The sequence below is a fragment of the Ciconia boyciana genome, chromosome 33 (assembly GCF_034638445.1).
Source record: "Ciconia boyciana chromosome 33, ASM3463844v1, whole genome shotgun sequence".
Lineage (NCBI taxonomy): Eukaryota > Metazoa > Chordata > Aves > Ciconiiformes > Ciconiidae > Ciconia > Ciconia boyciana.
The window spans coordinates 788,871-807,760 of record NC_132966.1 but is presented as its reverse complement, the minus strand read 5'-3'; the positions used below and the strand labels follow the sequence as shown (position 1 = coordinate 807,760).

Sequence of the window (18,890 nt, the reverse complement as noted above, 5' to 3'; positions counted from 1 at the left end):
GACATGGGTCCTCAAGATCAGACAGGACATGGGTCCTCAGGATCGGACAGGACATGGGTCCTCCAGATGGGACAGGACACGATTCCTTGGCTCCATGGATGGGATGGGACATGGGTCCTTGGGATGGGACGGGCCATGGGTCCTCTGGATGGAACAGGACAGGGGTCCTTGGCTCCATGGACGGGACAGGACATGGGTCCTCAAGATCAGACAGGACATTGGGTCCTCAGGATCGGACAGGACATGGGTCCTCCAGATGGGACAGGACACGGGTCCTTGGCTCCATGGATGGGACAGGACACGGGTCCTTGGCTCCATGGATGGGACAGGACATGGGTCCTCAAGATCGGACAGGACATGGGTCCTCCAGATGGGACAGGACACGATTCCTTGGCTTCATGGATGGGATGGGACATGGGTCCTTGGTATGGGACGGGCCATGGGTCCTCCAGATGGAACAGGACCTCCTTGGCTTCATGGATGGGACAGGATGTGGGTCCTTGGTATGGGACGGGCCATGGGTCCTCCAGATGGAACAGGACCTCCTTGGTTTCACGGATGGGACAGGACGTGGGTCCTCAGGATCAGACAGGACACGGGTCCTCGGGATGGGCCAGGACATGGATCCTCGGCACCACGGATGGGCCAGGACACGGTTCTCAGGGACAGCACGGGACGCAGGACCTCGGCGCAGCCCACAGCTCCTGCTACCTGGGCTTCTCTCCGGCGCCAATCTGGCAGAGGACGCCATCCATCCAGGCGAGAAGGTCTCTGACGGTGCCGATGAAGCGGATCTTATCGGCGACGCTGGCGACGTGGAGCCGGCACTCCTCGCACGCCGCCAAGAGCTCCTTCCACGCCCGTAGCACCTCCTGCTCCCTCCCGGCGATGGCCTCGGCGTTGTCCCCGGCGTAGAGGGTCCTCAACTGTGCCGCACCCTCTTGTAGCTGCCGGACTTGGGTCACCAACACCTCCACGTCATGCTCGAAGGCACCCAACGCCCGTTGCAAGGCGCCGGCCGACGTCCTGCCCTCACGGGCTGCCAGTTCAGGCAGGCGTTGCCTTTTCTCCTCGATTTGCCCCAAAACTTCTTTGCAATCGTTGAAGAACTTGTGCAATTCGTGGGAAGCCGCCAACATCTGGGCCCGGGTCTCCATCAGCTCCAGAAGGTCTGCCCAAGCTTCGTTCACCCCGTCCTTCCATTCGGCGATGGTGGCGGCGTCGGCGTGCCCGTAGTCAATCAGCTCGTCCACCATTTGGTTGACGGCGGCGATCCGCTCCTGCCCGACGCTGCCCGTCTCGCTGGCGAACTCCAGGAATTTCTCCTGGAGTAGCTGGGATGGGCAGGGATGGGCAGGGGTGAGGGGTGGGCTGCACCGGGCAGGGATGGTGCCCAGGACCCCACCCATGGGGCAGGGATGGTGCTGAGAACCCCCACCATGGGGCAGGGATGGTGCTGAGAACCCCCACCAGGGGGCAGGGATGGTGCCCAGGACCTCCACCATGGGGCAGGGATGGGGACAGGACCCCCACCATGGGGCAGGGATGGTGCCCAGGACCCCCACTATGGGGCAGAGATGGGGACAGGACCCCCACCATGGGGCAGGGATGGTGTCCAGGACCCCCACCATGGGGCAGGGATGGGGACAGGACCCCCACCATGGGGCAGGGATGGTGTCCAGGACCCCCACCATGGGGCAGGGATGGTGCCGAGAACCCCCACCATGGGGCAGGGATGGGGACAGGACCCCCACCATGGGGCAGGGATGGGGACAGGACCAGGATGGTGCCCAGGACCTCAACCATGGGGCAGGGATGGTGCCGAGAACCCCCACCATGGGGCAGGGATGGTGCCCAGGACCTCCACCATGGGGCAGAGATGGGGACAGGACCTCCACCATGGGGCAGGGATGGTGCCCAGGACCCCCACCATGGGGCAGGGATGGTGCCCAGGACCCCCACTATGGGGCAGGGATGGGGACAGGACCCCCACCATGGGGCAGGGATGGTGTCCAGGACCCCCACCATGGGGCAGGGATGGGGACAGGACCCCCACCATGGGGCAGGGATGGTGTCCAGGACCCCCACCATGGGGCAGGGATGGTGCCGAGAACCCCCACCATGGGGCAGGGATGGGGACAGGACCCCCACCATGGGGCAGGGATGGTGTCCAGGACCCCCACCATGGGGCAGGGATGGTGCCGAGAACCCCCACCATGGGGCAGGGATGGGGACAGGACCCCCACCATGGGGCAGGGATGGTGTCCAGGACCAGGATGGTGCCCAGGACCTCCACCATGGGGCAGGGATGGTGCCGAGAACCCCCACCATGGGGCAGGGATGGGGACAGGACCAGGATGGTGCCCAGGACCTCAACCATGGGGCAGGGATGGTGCCGAGAACCCCCACCATGGGGCAGGGATGGTGCCCAGGACCTCCACCATGGGGCAGAGATGGGGACAGGACCTCCACCATGGGGCAGGGATGGTGCCCAGGACCCCCACCATGGGGCAGGGATGGTGCCCAGGACCCCCACCAGGGGGCAGGGATGGGGACAGGACCAGGATGGGGATGGGACCCCCACCATGGGGCACTGAAGGTGCCCAGGACCCCCAGCACGGGGCAGGGTCCGCACCAGTCCCCCCGGCACAGGACAGGGACACCGCCAAGACCCCCGGCACGGAGCAGAGATGGCACCAAGCCCCCTCACCCAGGGCAGGGACTTCACCAGGACCCTCCCCAGCACAGGATGGGGACAACTCCAGGACCACCAGGTCACGGACAACACCAAGACCCCCCCCTGCTCCCCCCCCCCAACTTGACGCATCCCCCAACTGACCGTGACGTGCTCGAAGTCCTGTCCCAGCTCCGGTGAGCCGGCCACCACCTCCTTCTCGGCGATCCAATGCTCCAGCTCGTCCACCTCGCGGTTGAGCTGGTAGAGCCAATATTGCTGCTCCAACTTGGCCTTGCGTTCCTCCACCAGGTCCTTCAGAGACACGTACAGCCGGTCAACCTGCGACTGCCGCCTGCTGACCTGTTCGCTGGGCAAGGGACACAGCGCCCGGTGAACGCCAAAGACCCCGGCGGTTTGGGTTTGGAGGGGGGAAACGGTGGGGGGAAGGCGGGTGACGGAGGAGGTGGCACCCACCTTTGAGGGTGGCCAAGTTCTAGGAGGGCACGGCATTGGCGGGAGAGTTGGGCGATGGTCTCCTCGTAGTTCTCCACCGTTTGCTCCGTCAGGAGGTGCTTCTTGAGGAGCTGGAGGGTGCTCTGCTCATCCTTGGGGGGAGGAACGACACGTCGGTGGGTGGCTGAGACGGCGGGGGGGGGTCCTTAGCCGCTCTCCCCCACCTCAAGCCACCCCATCAGCACCTTCCCCTTCTCCTCGCTCATCAACAGCAGCTCTTGCTCGCCCAACCACGACTCCACCTCGGCCACGTCGAAGTAGTATTGCTCCAGCTGGTAGGTGGCATCCAACGTCTGCTGCCTGCGCTCTGCCTGCTCCTGCAGCTCCCCCCACATCGTCCCCAAACGTTCCAGAAGACGTCGGACCCCTTCGGCTTCGGGGCTTTTGATGGTGGCAACGGCTCCGGCGCGTTCCAACACTTCGTCCACGCGAGGACGGTGGACCTGGATCTCCCGGCGAAGGTTCTGGGGAGGGGTGGAGAAGAGGTGGGTGTGGGGAAAAAAAAAGGGGGGGGGGTTGTCCACCTCCGCCGCCTTCCCCGGCGTAGCGGGGCCGACCTGGTTCTTCTTGATGAACTGCTGGACCGTCTGCAGGTTGGTGCCGTGGTCCTTCAGCGTGGCCAAGGGCAGGCGGTCCTGCACCCACAGCTGGGGAGGGGTGGGATGGACCTCAGCGTCGTCCCGGTCCCCACCCCACCCCACCCCACCTCATCCCATCCCATCCCGTCCCATCCCCACGTACTCACCATCTCGTCCTCCAGCTCATGGCTGACCTGATGAACCTCCTTGGAAGCCAAGAGGATTCTCCGACGTTCTTTGAGGGGTTCGATCAAGCGGACGATGCGGGTCCCCACCGCGTTCTGCCGCTCGCCCACCGCCTGCCTGCCCGCTGCCTGCGCGGGCAGCGCCGCTGCCTGCACCTGCAGCTCCCCCACCTCCTTGTACCACTCCTCCACCTGCGACTCCATCGTCTGCGGAGGGGGGGGGACACCGGGATGAGACACGGGGGAAACTGGGGCTGAGACCCCCATCGCGACTGGTCCTCAGCCCTGGGGACAACCAGTGCCCAGCGCTGGGGTCAACTGGTGTCCCCCAACACCCGATGTCCACCCAACACCCGATGTCCCCCATAACCTGGTGTCCACCCAACACCCGATGTTCACCCCAACACCTGGTGTCCCCCATAACCTGGTGTTCCCCGTAACCTGGTGTCCCCCCAACACCCGACGTCCCCGTAACACCTGATGTCCCCCCATAACCTGGTGTCCCCCCATAACCTGGTGTCCCCCAACATCCGATGTCCCCCAAGACCTGGTGTCCCCCATAACCTGGTGTCCCCCCAACACCCGATGTCCACCCAAGACCTGATGTCCCCCATAACCTGGTGTCCACCCAACACCCAATGTCCCCCCAACACCTGGTGTCCCTCCAACACCCGACATCCCCGTAACACCTGATGTTCCCCCAAACCTGTTGTCCCCCCATGACTTGATGTCCCCCCAATACCTGATGTTCCCCAAGACCTGGTGTCCCCCAACACCCAACATCCCCGTAACACCTGACCCGTGTCCCCCCAACCTGGTTTCCCCCCATAACCTGGTGTCCCCCCATAACGTGGTGTCCCCCAAGACCTAGTGTTCCCCATAACCCGGTGTCCCCCAGCACCTGACATCCCCATAACAGCTGCTGTCCCCCAAACTTGCTGTCCCCCAACACCCGATGTCCCCCAAGACCTGGTGTGTCCCCCAAGAGCTGATGTCCCCCAACACCTGGTTGTCCCCCCATGACCTCGTGTCCCCCCAATACCTGCCGTCTCCCATAACCTGGTGTCCCCCCAACACCTGATGCCCTTCCAACACCCAGTGTCCCCTCAAGCCTTGGTGTCCCCCCAACACCCGACATCCCCGTAACACCTGACCTGTGTCCCCCCAAACCTGGTGTCCCCCATAACCTGGTGTCCCCCAAGATCTGGTGTTCCCCATAACCTGGTGTCCCCCAACACCCAATGTCCTGTAGCACCTGATGTCCCCCAACACCTAGTGTCCCCCCATAACCTGGTGTCCCCCCAACTCCTGATGTCCCCCAAGACCTGGTGTCCCCCAACACCCGACACCCCCATAACACCCGATGTCCCCCTAAACCCCGTGTCCCCCCATAACCTGACGTCCCTCCATAAACTTGATGTCCCTCCATAACCTGGTGTCCCCCAACTCCTGATGTCCCCAAGACCTGGTGTCCCCCAACACCCGACACCCCCATAACACCCGATGTCTCCCCATAACCTGACATCCCTCCATAAACCTGGTGTCCCCCAACACCCAACATCCCGTAACACCTGACCCGTGTCCCCCAAACCTGGTGTCCCCCAACTCCTGATGTCCCCAAGACCTGGTGTCCCCCAACACCCGACACCCCCATAACACCCGATGTCCCCCTAAACCCCGTGTCCCCCCCATAACCTGATGTCCCTCCATAAACCTGGTGTCCCCCATAACCTGGTGTCCCCCAACTCCTGATGTTCCCCAAGACCTGGTGTCCCCCAACACCCGACACCCCCATAACACCCGATGTCCCCCCATAACCTGACATCCCTCCATAAACCTGGTGTCCCCCAACACCCAACATCCCGTAACACCTGACCCGTGTCCCCCAAACCTGGTGTCCCCCCAACTCCTGATGTCCCCCAAGACCTGGTGTCCCCCAACACCCGACACCCCCATAACACCCGATGTCCCCCTAAACCCCGTGTCCCCCCCATAACCTGATGTCCCTCCATAAACCTGGTGTCCCCCCATAACCTGGTGTCCCCCCAACTCCTGATGTCCCCCAAGACCTGGTGTCCCCCCAACACCCGACACCCCCATAACACCCGATGTCCCCCATAACCTGACGTCCCTCCATAAACTTGATGTCCCTCCATAACCTGGTGTCCCCCCATAACCTGGTGTCCCCCAAGACCCACCTGCAGCCTCTTGAGCTGCCTGCTGACGCTGAGGAGGTCCGCTCCTGCCCCCACCGTCTCCAGCTGCTCCTCCAGCCTCCCCAACCGCGCCTCCATCTCGGCGTAGCTCCGTGCCAAACGCTCGGCAGCGGCGGCTTCCGCCAACCGCCGGCTCCTGGCTTGGCTGGTGGTCTCCAACTCCACCCAACATTGCCGTAACTCTTCCAGTTGACGCCGAACGGCGTCGCTTAATTCGGGTTTGGCGAGGACCAGTTCTTCACCTTCCTGGGGTGGGGTGGGGTGGGGGGTCAAGGGGTCCAGTGTCCCCCTGTCCCCCAGGAATTGGGGTGTTTTGAGGGGGGGGGGGGTCAAGGCCGTTGGCCATGGGGGTGGTGGATCTCCAGGCTTCGTGGAGAGCGCCCCTGGGGAGGGAGGGGGCGCAGGGCTTGGGGCAGGGGGGCAGAAAAAGGGGGTGCGGGGGGGATGGGGTGAAAGGGGGTGCAGAGAAAGGGGTGCAGAGAAGGGGGTGCGGCTGGTGGGGTGCAGGGAAAGGGGTGCAGGGAAAGGGGTGCAGCTGGGGGGACATAGTGAAAGGGGGTGCGGGGAAAGTGGGGTGCAGAGGAAGGGGTTGCAGCAAGAGGGGTGCAGGGAAAGTGGGGTGCAGAAAAGGGGGTGCAGCAACAGGGGGTGCAGCTGGAGGGGTGCAAGGAAAGGGGTGCAGCGAAAAGGGGTGCAGCAAAAACAGGGGTGCAGAAAAAGGGGGTGCAGCTGGGGGGACGTAGTGAAAAGGGGTGCAGAGAAAGAGGGTGCAGCAAGAGGGGGTGCAGCAAAAAGTGGGGTGCAGCAAAGGGGGTGCAGCTGGGGGAAATAGTGAAAGGGGTGCAGAGAAGGTGGGGTGCAGCTGGGGAGGGGCGCAGTGGGGGGCAGCAGAAGGGGTGCAGCAAAAGGGGTGCAGAGAAAGGGGTTCAGCAAAATGGGGTGCAGAGAAAGGGGGTGCAGTAAAGGGGTGCAGCGGGGGGATGTAGCCAAAGGGGGTGCAGCGAAGGGGTGCAGAGAAATGGGGGTGCAGAGAAAGGGGGTGCAGAAAAGAGGGGTGTAGGGAAAGGGGGTGCAGCCAAGGGGGTGCAGAGAAAGGGGTGCAGAGAAGGGGGTGCAGAGAAAGGGGTGCAGCCAAGGGGGTGCAGAGAAAGGGGTACAGAGAAGGGGTACAGAGAAGGGGGTGCAGAGAAGGGGGGTGCAGAGAAAGGGGTGCAGAGAAGGGGGTGCAGAGAAGGGGGTGCAGAGAAGGGGGTGCAGAGAAGGGGGTGCAGAGAAAGGGGGTGCAGAGAAGGGGGTGCAGAGAGAAGGGGGTGCAGCCAGGAAAATGCAGGCGGGGGGAAGGAGGATGCAAGGGGGTGCAGCCGGGGAAGGATGCGGGGGGGGATGCAGCGGGGGGATGCAACGAGCAGCGCTGCAGCCAGGGAAAGATGCAACGAATAAAGGGGGGCCCGCAACCACCACGTCACCCCCACCCCCCAGCAAACACCTCCCCGCAAAGCCCCTCCCCCTCCCCCGGCGAGGAAGCGGTTAAAGCTCATCCCTCCCCCCTTCCTCCATGCGACCCCCATTCCCCCCGCCCCCCCCGTTTTTCTCCCCCCCACCTTCTCGATCTTCTCCAGCCACTCTTTATTCTGCGCCAGCTCGGCCATGAACGCCTGGTGCTTCAGCCATGGTTTGGGGGCGGGGGGGGGGTCCTGGGAGGGGTCCCCGCCATCAGCACCTTCTCCCGGATCCAGCCATCCAGCTACGGTCGGGGTGGGGGGGGGGAGGGAGGGGGGGGGGTGTCTGAGCTTGTACCCCCCCCCAGGGGATCCCCAAAACCCTCGGGGGGGGTGAGGGGATGAGGTTGGGGCCTGTGGTCCCCTTCTATGAGGATGATGAGGGTGGTGGTGGTGGTGGGGAGGAGGAGGAGGAGGATGATGATGGTGGCATTGGCGTGATGCCGCAGAGTCTTGCAGCAGATGCCGGGCGGAGCGCGGAGGCCGGATCCGGCCTCCCCGGTAGCTGCGCCAGAAAAACCAGCGAGGTCTGGCCAACCTCCCGGCTGCCGTAACCGCGCCGGCGATGGAGACCACCGCAGCTCCCACCCCACCCGCCGGCGAAGCCCCCCGAGATGCTGAGGAGCATCTATAGGGGGGTGCGGGACCCCTTGGTCCACCTCCAAGAGGAGGCAAGGGGGGGTTTGGGGACACTTGGGGACCTCCCCCACATCCCCACCCCTCCCCAAAGCCACGGGCGACGTGACGCGGACCCCACCGAGGACGGCGTGGGGTGACACCATCCCACCAGCACCCAGTTGGGACCATCTGCACCACCCCCCCGCCCCCGCCCTCCTTCCTCCATGGGTAATTTGGGGGGCGGTCGTCAGGGGTTAGGGGGTGGCCCGTGGGGCAGGGGTCCGGGTCCTACCTCGTGGCAGTTCTGGAGGAACCGCTGCAGCTCGAGGTGGTCCTTGAGCCGCTGCATCCACTCCTGGGCCAGCCGGTAGTTGCGGTGGCTCCTGCGGGTGGGGTGGGCCCGGCTCAGCACTGGCCACTCGGTGACCCCCCCCCTCAGCACCCTAATTAAGCACCTAATTAACCCCCCACCCTCTGCAAAGCAAATTAATCCAAGAGGGAAACTGAGGCACGGGGTTGCACAGCCCCAAGCAGCCGCGGTGAGGATGCACCAGCAGATCCAGGTCCATCATCGGCCAAGGGGGGGAGGGGTCCCGGGTGCCGGCGGGGGGGGTCAAGCCGTTGCCATCCCGGCACCTACTTGGCACGGAGACCCTCCATCGCCTCGGCCACGCGGTCGCTGTAGAGGTTGTCTTGACGTTGGAGGCTCTCGCCGGCTTGGAGGGCCAGTTGGATCTTCTGCAGGTTGAGGTCCATGGTGGTGGTGAAGTCCTTGTGCTTCTTGATGGCGTTGTTCACCCCTTCCACCGTGTCGGGGAGCTCGGCGTGGACCAGGGCGGACTCCTGGAGAAGGGATGGAGGAGATGCCGGTGTTGGCTTCTCCATCCCTGGTCACCTCTTCTCCTTGCTCCATCCTCCCCAACTCAACCAGAAGGTCAACCGAGACCTTCTTCCACCCGTCTCTACCTGGTTGTAGAGGCTGGTCTCGCATTGCTGGACGTCCCGGAGGAAGAGGTGGAAGACGTGAGCTTGCACCAGCACCTCTCGCCGTGTCTCCCAGCTCTGCAGCAACTTGCCCCAGCCCGCGTCCAGCTTCTGCAGCCACTGCTGCAACGAGAGGTAGGGGACCTCCGTCTCCTCCAAGGCCAACAGGTCGCTGGCCGCCTGGATCTTGGCGTAGTCCTCCTCGTAGCCGTTGATCTCCTCCTTGAGGGCCGCGTGTTGGTTCAACAACCTCTCCGCTTCCGTCAAGCTATCCGGCACCTCCTCGGAGGCTACGGCCGCTTGCGTCTTCACCAACCAACCGAGGAAGTTGTCCAAGTCTTGGATGAACTGTTGCAAGCGACCGGCGACGGTCAAGGAGTCCTCGCACCCTTGCAACGCCCGCTTCAGGGCCTCCCACTCCTCGCTGATCTGCTCGAAGGGCAGCAGGATCTCCAGGGCTCTCCCGGGGTGGGAGGCAGCCAAGGCTTCGCCTTCCCGTTGAAGCTCCACCAACCGAGGTTCCAAAACCACCAGAGCCGCTTCCATGGTGGAGAGGCGGCGTTGCAAGGCCAACACGCCGCCCAGGTCGCCGCCGCCCGATTGCGTGGCTTCGATGGCTTTTCTCTTCTCCCGCACCTGCGCCTTCATCTCGCCGCACTCCAGCAGGTAGTTCTGGATCTTCAGGACGGAGCTGAGTTGACCCTTCTTGTGCTCCACCAGCTCCACCACCCGGTTCCACCTGGGGATGGGGATGGAGGTGGGACAAGACCAAGATGGAATGCTAGGACGAGGTCCCCCTTGGGCATTGCCAATGTTTGGGACAGGCTTGGACCATCGCACTGGAGAGCTGGACCCCATGGGGACGTCCCACCAGGCTGGAGTCTACAAGCAGCCCCGCACATGGTTCCCCCCATCCAGGAGCCCCCAAGCAGGATGAGGTCCACCTTGGGCATCCCTGACCCCCAGGATGGGCTTGGTCCATTGCTCTGGAGAGCTGGACCCCATGGGGACGTCCCACCAGGCTGGGAGAACCACAGGCTGGAGTCTACAAGCGGCCCCACAGATGGTTCCCCCCACCAAGGAGCTCCCAAGCAGGATGAGGTCCACCTTGGGCATCGCTGACCCCCAGGATGGGCTCGGCCCCACAGCTTGGCCCCCTCCCTACACCGATACCTGCTGTTGAGGTGGTCCTGGCAGGAGCGGACCTCCTCCGAGCTGGGATGGCCCCCGTCCACCAACTGCTGCACCACCTGGTTGACATCCAAGATCCGTCCCATGACGCTGTTCATCTCCTGGTCCAGGCTCTCAAACCTGGGGAGGAGATGTGAGCGGTGGGGTCCACGACGGGGCAAGGGACCCAGGCGTCCGGCCCCGTGCCCAACCCTCACACGCACCTATGTTGGACCACCTCAACCTCATCCAGCTCCTCCGGCACCTCCATCCTCTCCAACCACTGCTCCTTCTCGTCCACCCAGACCTCGCAGGCGTGGACCTCGCTGAACATACGGTAGACGGCCAAGGCGTCCTGCAACCACTGCTGCCGCAGCACGGCCACCTCGGCCACCTCCCCGTAGAGCTGCTCCACCTCCACTACCCGGATCTGCACGTCGACCCCTTGACGATGTTCGGGTGCCAGAAGAGCCAACTGCTTCCGGAGGGCCAACACGGCCGCCCGGTGCTTCTCCACCTCTTCCACCACTGCCCGGTGCTTCCGCAGAAGAGCTTGGGTGGAATAGTCATCGTGGCCAAAGTCATCGCTGGAGACGATGCGGTAGGTGTCCTGCAACCAGGCCACCAAGTCGTCCGTCTCGGCGCTGAACTGGTAGAAGTTGAGGGCCTCCTGCAACCGCTGTTGGTGCAACCCCGTCACCTCCTCCAGCTTCTTCCAGCGGAGGCGAACCTCCCGCATCTTCTCCTGGATCCCACCGGGGCTGAACCGTTTCTTGGCCAAGATCTGCTCGCCCCTCTTCATGCTCTGGTGCAACAGCGCCCGTCGGCTGCCCAGCTCGCCCAACATGCTCTTGTGCTTGTTGGTCAAGGTCAAGACGCTGCTCAGGTCCCGGCCGCAAGTCTTGGCGGCCAAGATCTGCTCCTTCTCGCGGATCCATGCCTCGGCCTCCTCCATCTCCTGGAAGAAGGCCCAGAGCTGGCGGGAGTCCTCCAGCTCCTTGCGTCTCTTGCCGGCCAGCTCCCCCAGCTCCTCCAGGCACGTCTGGACGTGGTTGACCCGGTTGCAGATGATCTGGGGGTCGCAGGGTTGGTAGCCTGGACCAAGAGAACCAGATCGTAGTGGTCTACATCACCCCGAAGACCTCGGTTGACCCCTCAGAAGGTCAAGCATCTCCCAGTCCTCGTGGTGCCCATCCCGGTGCCCCACGTTACCCTCCAGCTCCGAGAACTTGAGCGCGGCAGCGTTGAGTGCTTGCACCCGCTCGGTCTGGGCGGAGATGTCGGCCTCCAGCAGCCCGTGCTTCTGCAGCAGGTCCTCAACCTCCAGAAGATGCTTCCCCAAATCCTTGGAGACCAGCAGGACCTGGGGAAGGAGGCCACGGGGTCCAGAGCTGCCCACCACATCCTGCCCCGTACCCACCGTGTCCCCAAGCTCTACCTGCATCTCCTCCATCCAATCGATCATGTAGACCATCTCCTGGAAGATCTTCTGCAGGGCCAGGTTCTGCTCGAGGCGGGCGCGGCGGGCACGGACCAGCTCGGTCAAGAGCCCCCACTGCCGGAGGATGTTGTCCTTCTGGGCGCTGATACGCTTGGTGTCGTAGTAGCCCTCGGACTCCATCTCCATGGCCAGCTCCACCACCACCTGGATGCGCTCTTGGTAGGAGGAGATGTCGGCCTCGATGGCCTCGTGCTTCTTCATGGCGGCCTCCACCGCCGGCAGGTCGTAGCCAAAGTTGTCCTGGGGTGGGGGGAGATGCCGTCGGGCAGGGTGGACCCCTCCCCGGTCAATGAGGGAGCCCGATGAGGCTAGGCAGGAGGTCCCACCACCCAAGCGTTGGGTTCCTCACCCCCCCCCACCACCAGCGAGGTCATCCTGCCCCAGGGTGAGGGTCCCCACTGAGCCCCACCCACCCCATCCCACCTGCGAGACCAGGCGTTGGTTCTCGTTCAGCCACGTCTCCCTCATGACGGCCTTGTGGTCGAAACGTTGGGCCAGCAGCTCCAGCTTCTCCTGCCGGATCAGCTCGTTGCGCAACGACACCTCCCGCTCGTGCTCTGCCTTCTCCAGGCAGGTCCAGGCCTGAGGAAGGGGACACTGGGCTCACCGAGGGGGTCCCCGGCCCCTCTCAGGGACCCCCAGGATGGAGAGGTCGCCTCCGTCCCACCAGCACCTTATTGACGTCGGAGATGCTCTTGCCCTCGCTGGGGACGTAGAGCTTGCGGTTGTTGGCCCGTAGCTTGCTCTGGATGGTGAAGAGCAGGACCTCCAGGTTCCCCTTCTCCTGGAACCTGCGGGGTGGCAGGACCGGGTCAGGATACGGCCACGGTGTGTGTCCCCCCCACCGTGGTTGTCCCCCCACCACCCCAGCAGGTGCTCACTTGACGGGTTTCTCCAAGGTGCAGAAGGCGGTGAAGGCTTGGAGCTGCTGCTGCACCCCGGTCAGGGAGTTGGCAAACTTCTGGTTGCTGATGATGGTGATGGTGTGTTGGATCCAGGCCAGCAGCTCGGCCGCCAGCGCCTCGTACCGCTCGATGATGGCCTCGATCTCCATGGCCTGATCCAGAACCTGGTGGGAGAAGGGTGGGTCACCTGCCCGGCTCGGGTCTGCGTCCCACAGAACCTCCCGGAGCAACCATGCGTGGCTTGAGGTGCAACCTGCTTGTCCCAGCTCCTCCAGAGACCAGCACGGCTCTGCCCTTGCTGGTGCCCAGTGCAGCGAGGGATGGGACATCCCGTGGAGGCAGAGGTGGGACGTCCTCATGGACCAAAGCACGGGATATGTCATGGAGCAAAGCATGGGGCATCTCATGGAGCAAAGCATGGAACATCCCATGGACCAAAGGATGGGACATCTCATGGACCAAAGGATGGGACATCCCATGGAGCAAAGGATGGGGCACCCCATGGAGCAAAGGATGGAGACCCCATGGAGCAAAGGATGGAGACCCCATGGAGCAAAGGATGGGACATCCCATGGACCAAAGGATGGGACATCTCATGGACCAAACGATGGAGACCCCATGGAGCAAAGGATGGAGACCCCATGGACCAAAGGATGGAGACCCCATGGACCAAAGGATGGAGACCCCATGGACCAAAGGATGGGACATCCCATGGAGCAAAGGATGGGGCACCCCATGGAGCAAAGGATGGGGCACCCCATGGAGCAAAGGATGGGGACCCCATGGACCAAACGATGGAGACCCCATGGACCAAAGGATGGAGACCCCATGGACCAAAGGATGGGACATCTCATGGACCAAAGGATGGGGACCCCATGGAGACTCCCTGGGCCAAAACCCACCTTCCCGATGCGCTTCCCTTCCACAGCCAGCGCCTTCATCTTGGAGAAGTAGTGGTAGAAGGACACCACGTAGGTGATGATGGACTTCTCATCGGGGTCCTCCATGTTGACGTCTGGCGGGCAGTGAAGCGTCAGCCCCCGAGCCCCCCCTGGCTCCCCAAAGTCCCCCCTGACCACCAGCCCTGATTCACCAAAGCCCATCCCCAAGCCTGGGCTGCTCCCCTCAACCTTGACCCCCCCCTCCAAAAAAAAACCCAACCCTTTGAGGTGGAAAACGAAGCCGGTGGAGACACCCCACCCTGCGTGGACGGACAGACGGACGGACAGACACCCCCCCCATCCTGTCCCGTCCCTACCCTCGGGGTCCAGCAGCTTGCTGAGCCCCAGCTGCTGCTCAGCCGTGTTGAAGGCTTGTTGAAGGTTGTAGGTTGCGTTGGACTTGGTCAACTTGTGGAAGTCGATGAGGTCCGGCCTGCAAGCGGGACCACAGCCCCTTCGAGCACCCCCACCCCGCAGGGGGACCCCGGGTGTCCGGGTTGTCCCCCCCACCCTGCCCCTTCTCCCCCACGGCGGACCTGTGTTTGTGGATGAGAGCGTTGAAGGCCAACCCGTCCCTCCAACTGGTGGTGAAGTTCTGGATGTTCACCTCGGGGTAGCTGCGGGGAAAGAAAGGGGGGGTCACGCAGCGCTGGATCCGTCCCCCATCCGTGGGGCGGGGGGGGCCGTCACCGGGCCGGCGCGAGGAGGGGGTCACCGCTCACCCCGCCGTCTTCATCTGGCACCAGAGCAGCAGAGCGTCCTTGGCCGAGCGCGTCTCCCGGTTGTCTTCGGTCTTGATTTTGATCACCTGGATCTGGGGAAAGCCGAGGGGCACTGACGCACGACGGGGTCTCGGGGTGGGGACACTGTCCCCGGGGTGGGGACAGCCCTGCCCGGCTACCTGGAAGCGGAGGATGATGGTCCAGATGAGGCCGAGGGTGAGGCGGTGGTTGCCGTCCACGATGTCGTGGGAGCCCACGTTCTCCAGGTGCACCCGTTGCTCCTTGAGGAACTGCAACGCCTTGTCCACGTTCTCCAACGAGTGGATCCGCATCCGGCCCCGGGTCGGTTTGGGCTGCGGGAGACACCGGCACCCATCACCCCCACCTCACCGCCCACCTTGGAGAAGGTCCTCCCACCCAGCTCATCCCAGCTGGTGGTAGATGGGACCTGGGTGGTGGTGGTGGTGGTGGTGGTGGTGGGGAGGTCCCAGCTCATCCCACCTTGGTGGTAGATGGGACCTGGGTGGTGGTGGGGAGGTCCCAGCTCATCCCAGCCCAGTGGTAGATGGGACCTGGGTGGTGGTGGTGGTGATGGGGAGGTCCCAGCTCATCCCACCTTGGTGGTAGATGATGATGGGGAGGTCCCAGGTCATCCCAACCCGGTGGTAGGTGGGACCTGGGTGGTGGTGGTGGTAGTGGGGAGGTCCCAGCTCATCCCAACCCAGTGGTAGATGATGATGGGGAGGTCCCAGCTCATCCCAACTGGTGGTAGATGGGACCTGGGTGGTGGTGGTGGTGATGGGGAGGTCCCAGCTCATCCCACCTTGGTGGCAGATGGGACCAGGGTGGTGGTGGTGGTGATGGGGAGGTCCCAGCTCATCCCACCATGGTGGTAGATGGGACCTAGGTGGTGGTGGGGAGGTCCCAGCTCATCCCAACCCAGTGGTAGATGATGATGGGGAGGTCCCAGCTCATCCCAACCCGGTGGTAGATGGGACCTGGGTGGTGGTGGTGGTGATGGGGAGGTCCCAGCTCATCCCAACTGGTGGTAGATGGGACCTGGCTGGTGGTGGTGGTGGTGGGGAGGTCCCAGCTCATCCCACCTTGGTGGTAGATGGGACCTGGGTGGTGGTGGGGAGGTCCCAGCTCATCCCACCTTGGTGGCAGATGGGACCAGGGTGGTGGTGGTGGTGATGGGGAGGTCCCAGCTCATCCCACCATGGTGGTAGATGGGACCTGGGTGGTGGTGGTGGTGATGGGGAGGTCCCAGCTCATCCCACCTTGGTGGCAGATGGGACCAGGGTGGTGGTGGTGGTGATGGGGAGGTCCCAGCTCATCCCAACTGGTGGTAGATGGGACCTGGGTGGTGGTGGGGAGGTCCCAGCTCATCCCAACCCAGTGGTCGATGATGATGGGGAGGTCCCAGCTCATCCCAACTGGTGGTAGATGGGACCTGGGTGGTGGTGGTGGTGATGGGGAGGTCCCGGCTCATCCCAACCATGGTGGTAGATGGGACCTGGGTGGTGGTGATGATGGTCGAGGTCCTGGTTCTCACCAGCTGCTCCCCGGAGAGCACCTCCAGCAGCCGGGTGAGGACGTAACCATCACGGAGGTCGGCGTAGAGATCCCCGATGCGGCAGGAGACGCGGGCGAGGTGGGAATTCACCCACTTGGTGAAGGTCTTCTTCTGCACCGCGTCCCTCTCATCTACCCGAGGAAGGAACCGGCTTCAGCCCCGGTGCCGGCGTTGGCGGAGGTGGGGAGGGGTGGGGGGGGGACACCACCGGCGGGGACACTTTGCCGGGGCGGCGCGGCCGGGACCCACCGGCCAGGGCCTTGATGCGGGAGCACTCGAAGAGCTTGGCAGTGGCCGTGGCGTCGTCCCAGCCCCGCGCCTCGGGGCCCTCCCAGGGGCCGTTGTTGTTCTGCTGCTCCATGTTGTCCACCTCGGCCGCCATCGGGCTGGGGGGACACACGGACGGACACGGACACGCGTGTCACATGTGTGTGGGTGCGTGCACACGCGTGTTGCGGGGGGGCGGGGGGTGGGCGGGGGCAACCTTCTCCTGGAGCGGTCCTGGAGGTCCCCGGGGCGTTGGGTGAAGACCAGGAGAGCCCAGAGCCTTCCTGGGACCCCCCCAGACCCCCAGCACCCCATGGGGCCCCCCAGCACCCCCAGCACCCCATGGAGACCCCCAGCACCCCATGGAGCCCCCCCAAACACCCCCCAGCACCCCATGGAGCCCCCCAGCACCCCATGGGGCCCCCCAAACACCCACCAGCACCCCATGGAGCCCCCAGCACCTCATGGAGCCCCCCAAACACCCCAGCACCCCATGGAGCCCCCAGCACCCCATGGAGCCCCCCAAACACCCCCAGCACCCCATGGAGCCCCCAGCACCCCATGGGGCCCCCAAACACCCACCAGCACCCCATGGAGCCCCCAGCACCCCATGGAGCCTCCCCAAACACCCCCAGCACCCCATGGAGCCCCCAGCACCCCATGGGGCCCCCAAACACACACCAGCACCCCATGGAGCCCCTCCAAACACCCCCAGCACCCCATGGAGCCCCCCAGCACCCCATGCAGCCCCCAAGCACCCCCAGACCCCCAGCACCCCCAGACCCTCATGGAGACCCCCAGCACCCGCCAGCACCCCATGGAGCCCCCAAACACCCCCCAGCACCCCATGGAGCCCCCAAACACCCCCAGACCCCGAGCACCCCATGCAGCCCCCACGCCCCCCCAGACCTCCCCAGCACCCCCAGCACCCCATGCAGCCCCCCAGCACCCCTGGAAGACCCCCGAGTGTCCCTGGAAGGTGCCCCAGAGCACCCCATGAAGACGCCTCCCCCCAAAACATCACCTGGGACCCCCTGCAGCCCCCCAAACACCCCCAGACCCCCAGCACCCCATGGAGCCCCCCCATACACCCCATGCACCCCCCATGCACCCCCCCAGCCCCCAGCCCCCCATGCACCCCCGAGCACCCCCAGCCCCCCTGCAGCCCCCCAGCACCCCATGGAGCCCCCAAACACCCCCAGACCTCCCATCACCCCATGGAGCCCCTCAGCACCCCATGGAGCCCCCCATGCACCCCATACACCCCCCAGCACCCCCAGCCCCCAGCACCCCTCAGACCCCCAGCACCCCCTCAGCACCCCATGGAGCCCCCCAGCACCCCCCAAATACCCCCAGACCCCCCAGCACCCCCTCAGCACCCCATGGAGCCCCCATGCACCCCCAGCACCCCATGCACCCCCCAGCCTCCCCAGCACCCCATGCACCCCCATGCACCCCCAGCACCCCCTGAGCACCCCATGGAGCCCCCCGTGCACGCCCCAGCACCCCATGCACCCCCATGCACCCCCAGCACCCCATGCACCCCCATGCACCCCCAGCACCCCACACCCCCAGCACCCCCAGGCCCCCCATGCACCCCCGCACCCCCCCCCGCCAGCAGCAGGATCGGGCCCCTCCCGGCGGTCACCTTGGGGACCCCACCCAGGACACCCCCACCCCCACGCCGCCGCCGCCCCCCGCGGGTTCTCCCCCCCTCCCCGGTACCGATGCAGGAGCCCCTCCCGCTCCCGCTGCACCGGGAACCGGCGGGCACGTCCGCAGCGGGGCCGGTTCCCGGGGACCGGGGAGGATGGGGAGGGGGGGATGCTCGGGGGAGGACTCACGGTGCAGGGCGGGGGGGGGCTGCTGCCGGTGCTGCCGGTGCTGCCGGTACCGCCGGTGCCGCTGCCGGGGCTGCCGGTACCGCCGCGCCCTGCGCACCGAGCGCGCCGCCGCTCGTCCCCGCCGCCCCGGCAGCAATGGCGGGGCCGCGCCCCGGCCCCCCCCCGCCCCGGCCCCGTGCACGGCGCCGGGCTCGGCCCCGCCGCACCGGGAACGGGTCCGCCCCTCCCCCCCCGGAACCGGGACCGGGTCATCCCCACCCCCCCGGAACCGGGAACGGCGCGGGGGCACGGAGCGGGACCGGATGGACCGGGACCGTATGGAGCGGGACCGTATGGACCGGGACCGTATGGAGCGGGGGTGCACGAACGGGGGGTGCCCGGGCCAGGACCGTGAAAACCGGGACCGTATGGAACGGGGCTGCACACACCAGGACCATATGGAGCGGGACCGTATGGACCGGGGGTGCACGAACGGGGGGTGCCCGGGCCGGGACCGTGAAAACCGGGACCGTATGGACCGGGGGTGCACGAACGGGGGGTGCCCGGGCCAGGACCATGAAAACCGGGACCGTATGGAACGGGACCGTATGGAGCGGGGGTGCACGAACGGGGCGTGCCCGGGTCAGTATCGTGCAGACCGGGACCGTATGGACCGGGACCATATGGAGCGGGGGTGCACGAACGGGGGGTGCCC

General features: G+C 65.2%; 1 protein-coding gene across 1 annotated transcript in view; it reads right to left on the bottom strand.

Annotated features, from left to right (window-relative positions):
• Positions 1 to 18,311, bottom strand: part of SPTBN4 (spectrin beta, non-erythrocytic 4) — a 28,982-nt gene extending 10,671 nt beyond the window's left edge. Inside the window, 27 exon segments of the mRNA XM_072848855.1 lie at positions 712 to 1,334; positions 2,840 to 3,044; positions 3,152 to 3,282; positions 3,376 to 3,654; positions 3,748 to 3,837; positions 3,936 to 4,160; positions 6,152 to 6,415; positions 7,771 to 7,877; positions 7,880 to 7,913; positions 8,579 to 8,669; positions 8,927 to 9,129; positions 9,253 to 10,009; positions 10,444 to 10,581; positions 10,665 to 11,535; positions 11,653 to 11,803; positions 11,879 to 12,181; positions 12,365 to 12,523; positions 12,615 to 12,732; positions 12,823 to 13,010; positions 13,749 to 13,861; positions 14,105 to 14,220; positions 14,324 to 14,404; positions 14,510 to 14,601; positions 14,689 to 14,862; positions 16,065 to 16,216; positions 16,335 to 16,471; positions 18,197 to 18,311. Of these exon segments, the coding sequence (XP_072704956.1) occupies positions 712 to 1,334; positions 2,840 to 3,044; positions 3,152 to 3,282; positions 3,376 to 3,654; positions 3,748 to 3,837; positions 3,936 to 4,160; positions 6,152 to 6,415; positions 7,771 to 7,877; positions 7,880 to 7,913; positions 8,579 to 8,669; positions 8,927 to 9,129; positions 9,253 to 10,009; positions 10,444 to 10,581; positions 10,665 to 11,535; positions 11,653 to 11,803; positions 11,879 to 12,181; positions 12,365 to 12,523; positions 12,615 to 12,732; positions 12,823 to 13,010; positions 13,749 to 13,861; positions 14,105 to 14,220; positions 14,324 to 14,404; positions 14,510 to 14,601; positions 14,689 to 14,862; positions 16,065 to 16,216; positions 16,335 to 16,467 (5,798 nt within the window). The 5' untranslated portion in view covers positions 16,468 to 16,471; positions 18,197 to 18,311.
• Positions 18,312 to 18,890: the final 579 nt, after the last annotated feature.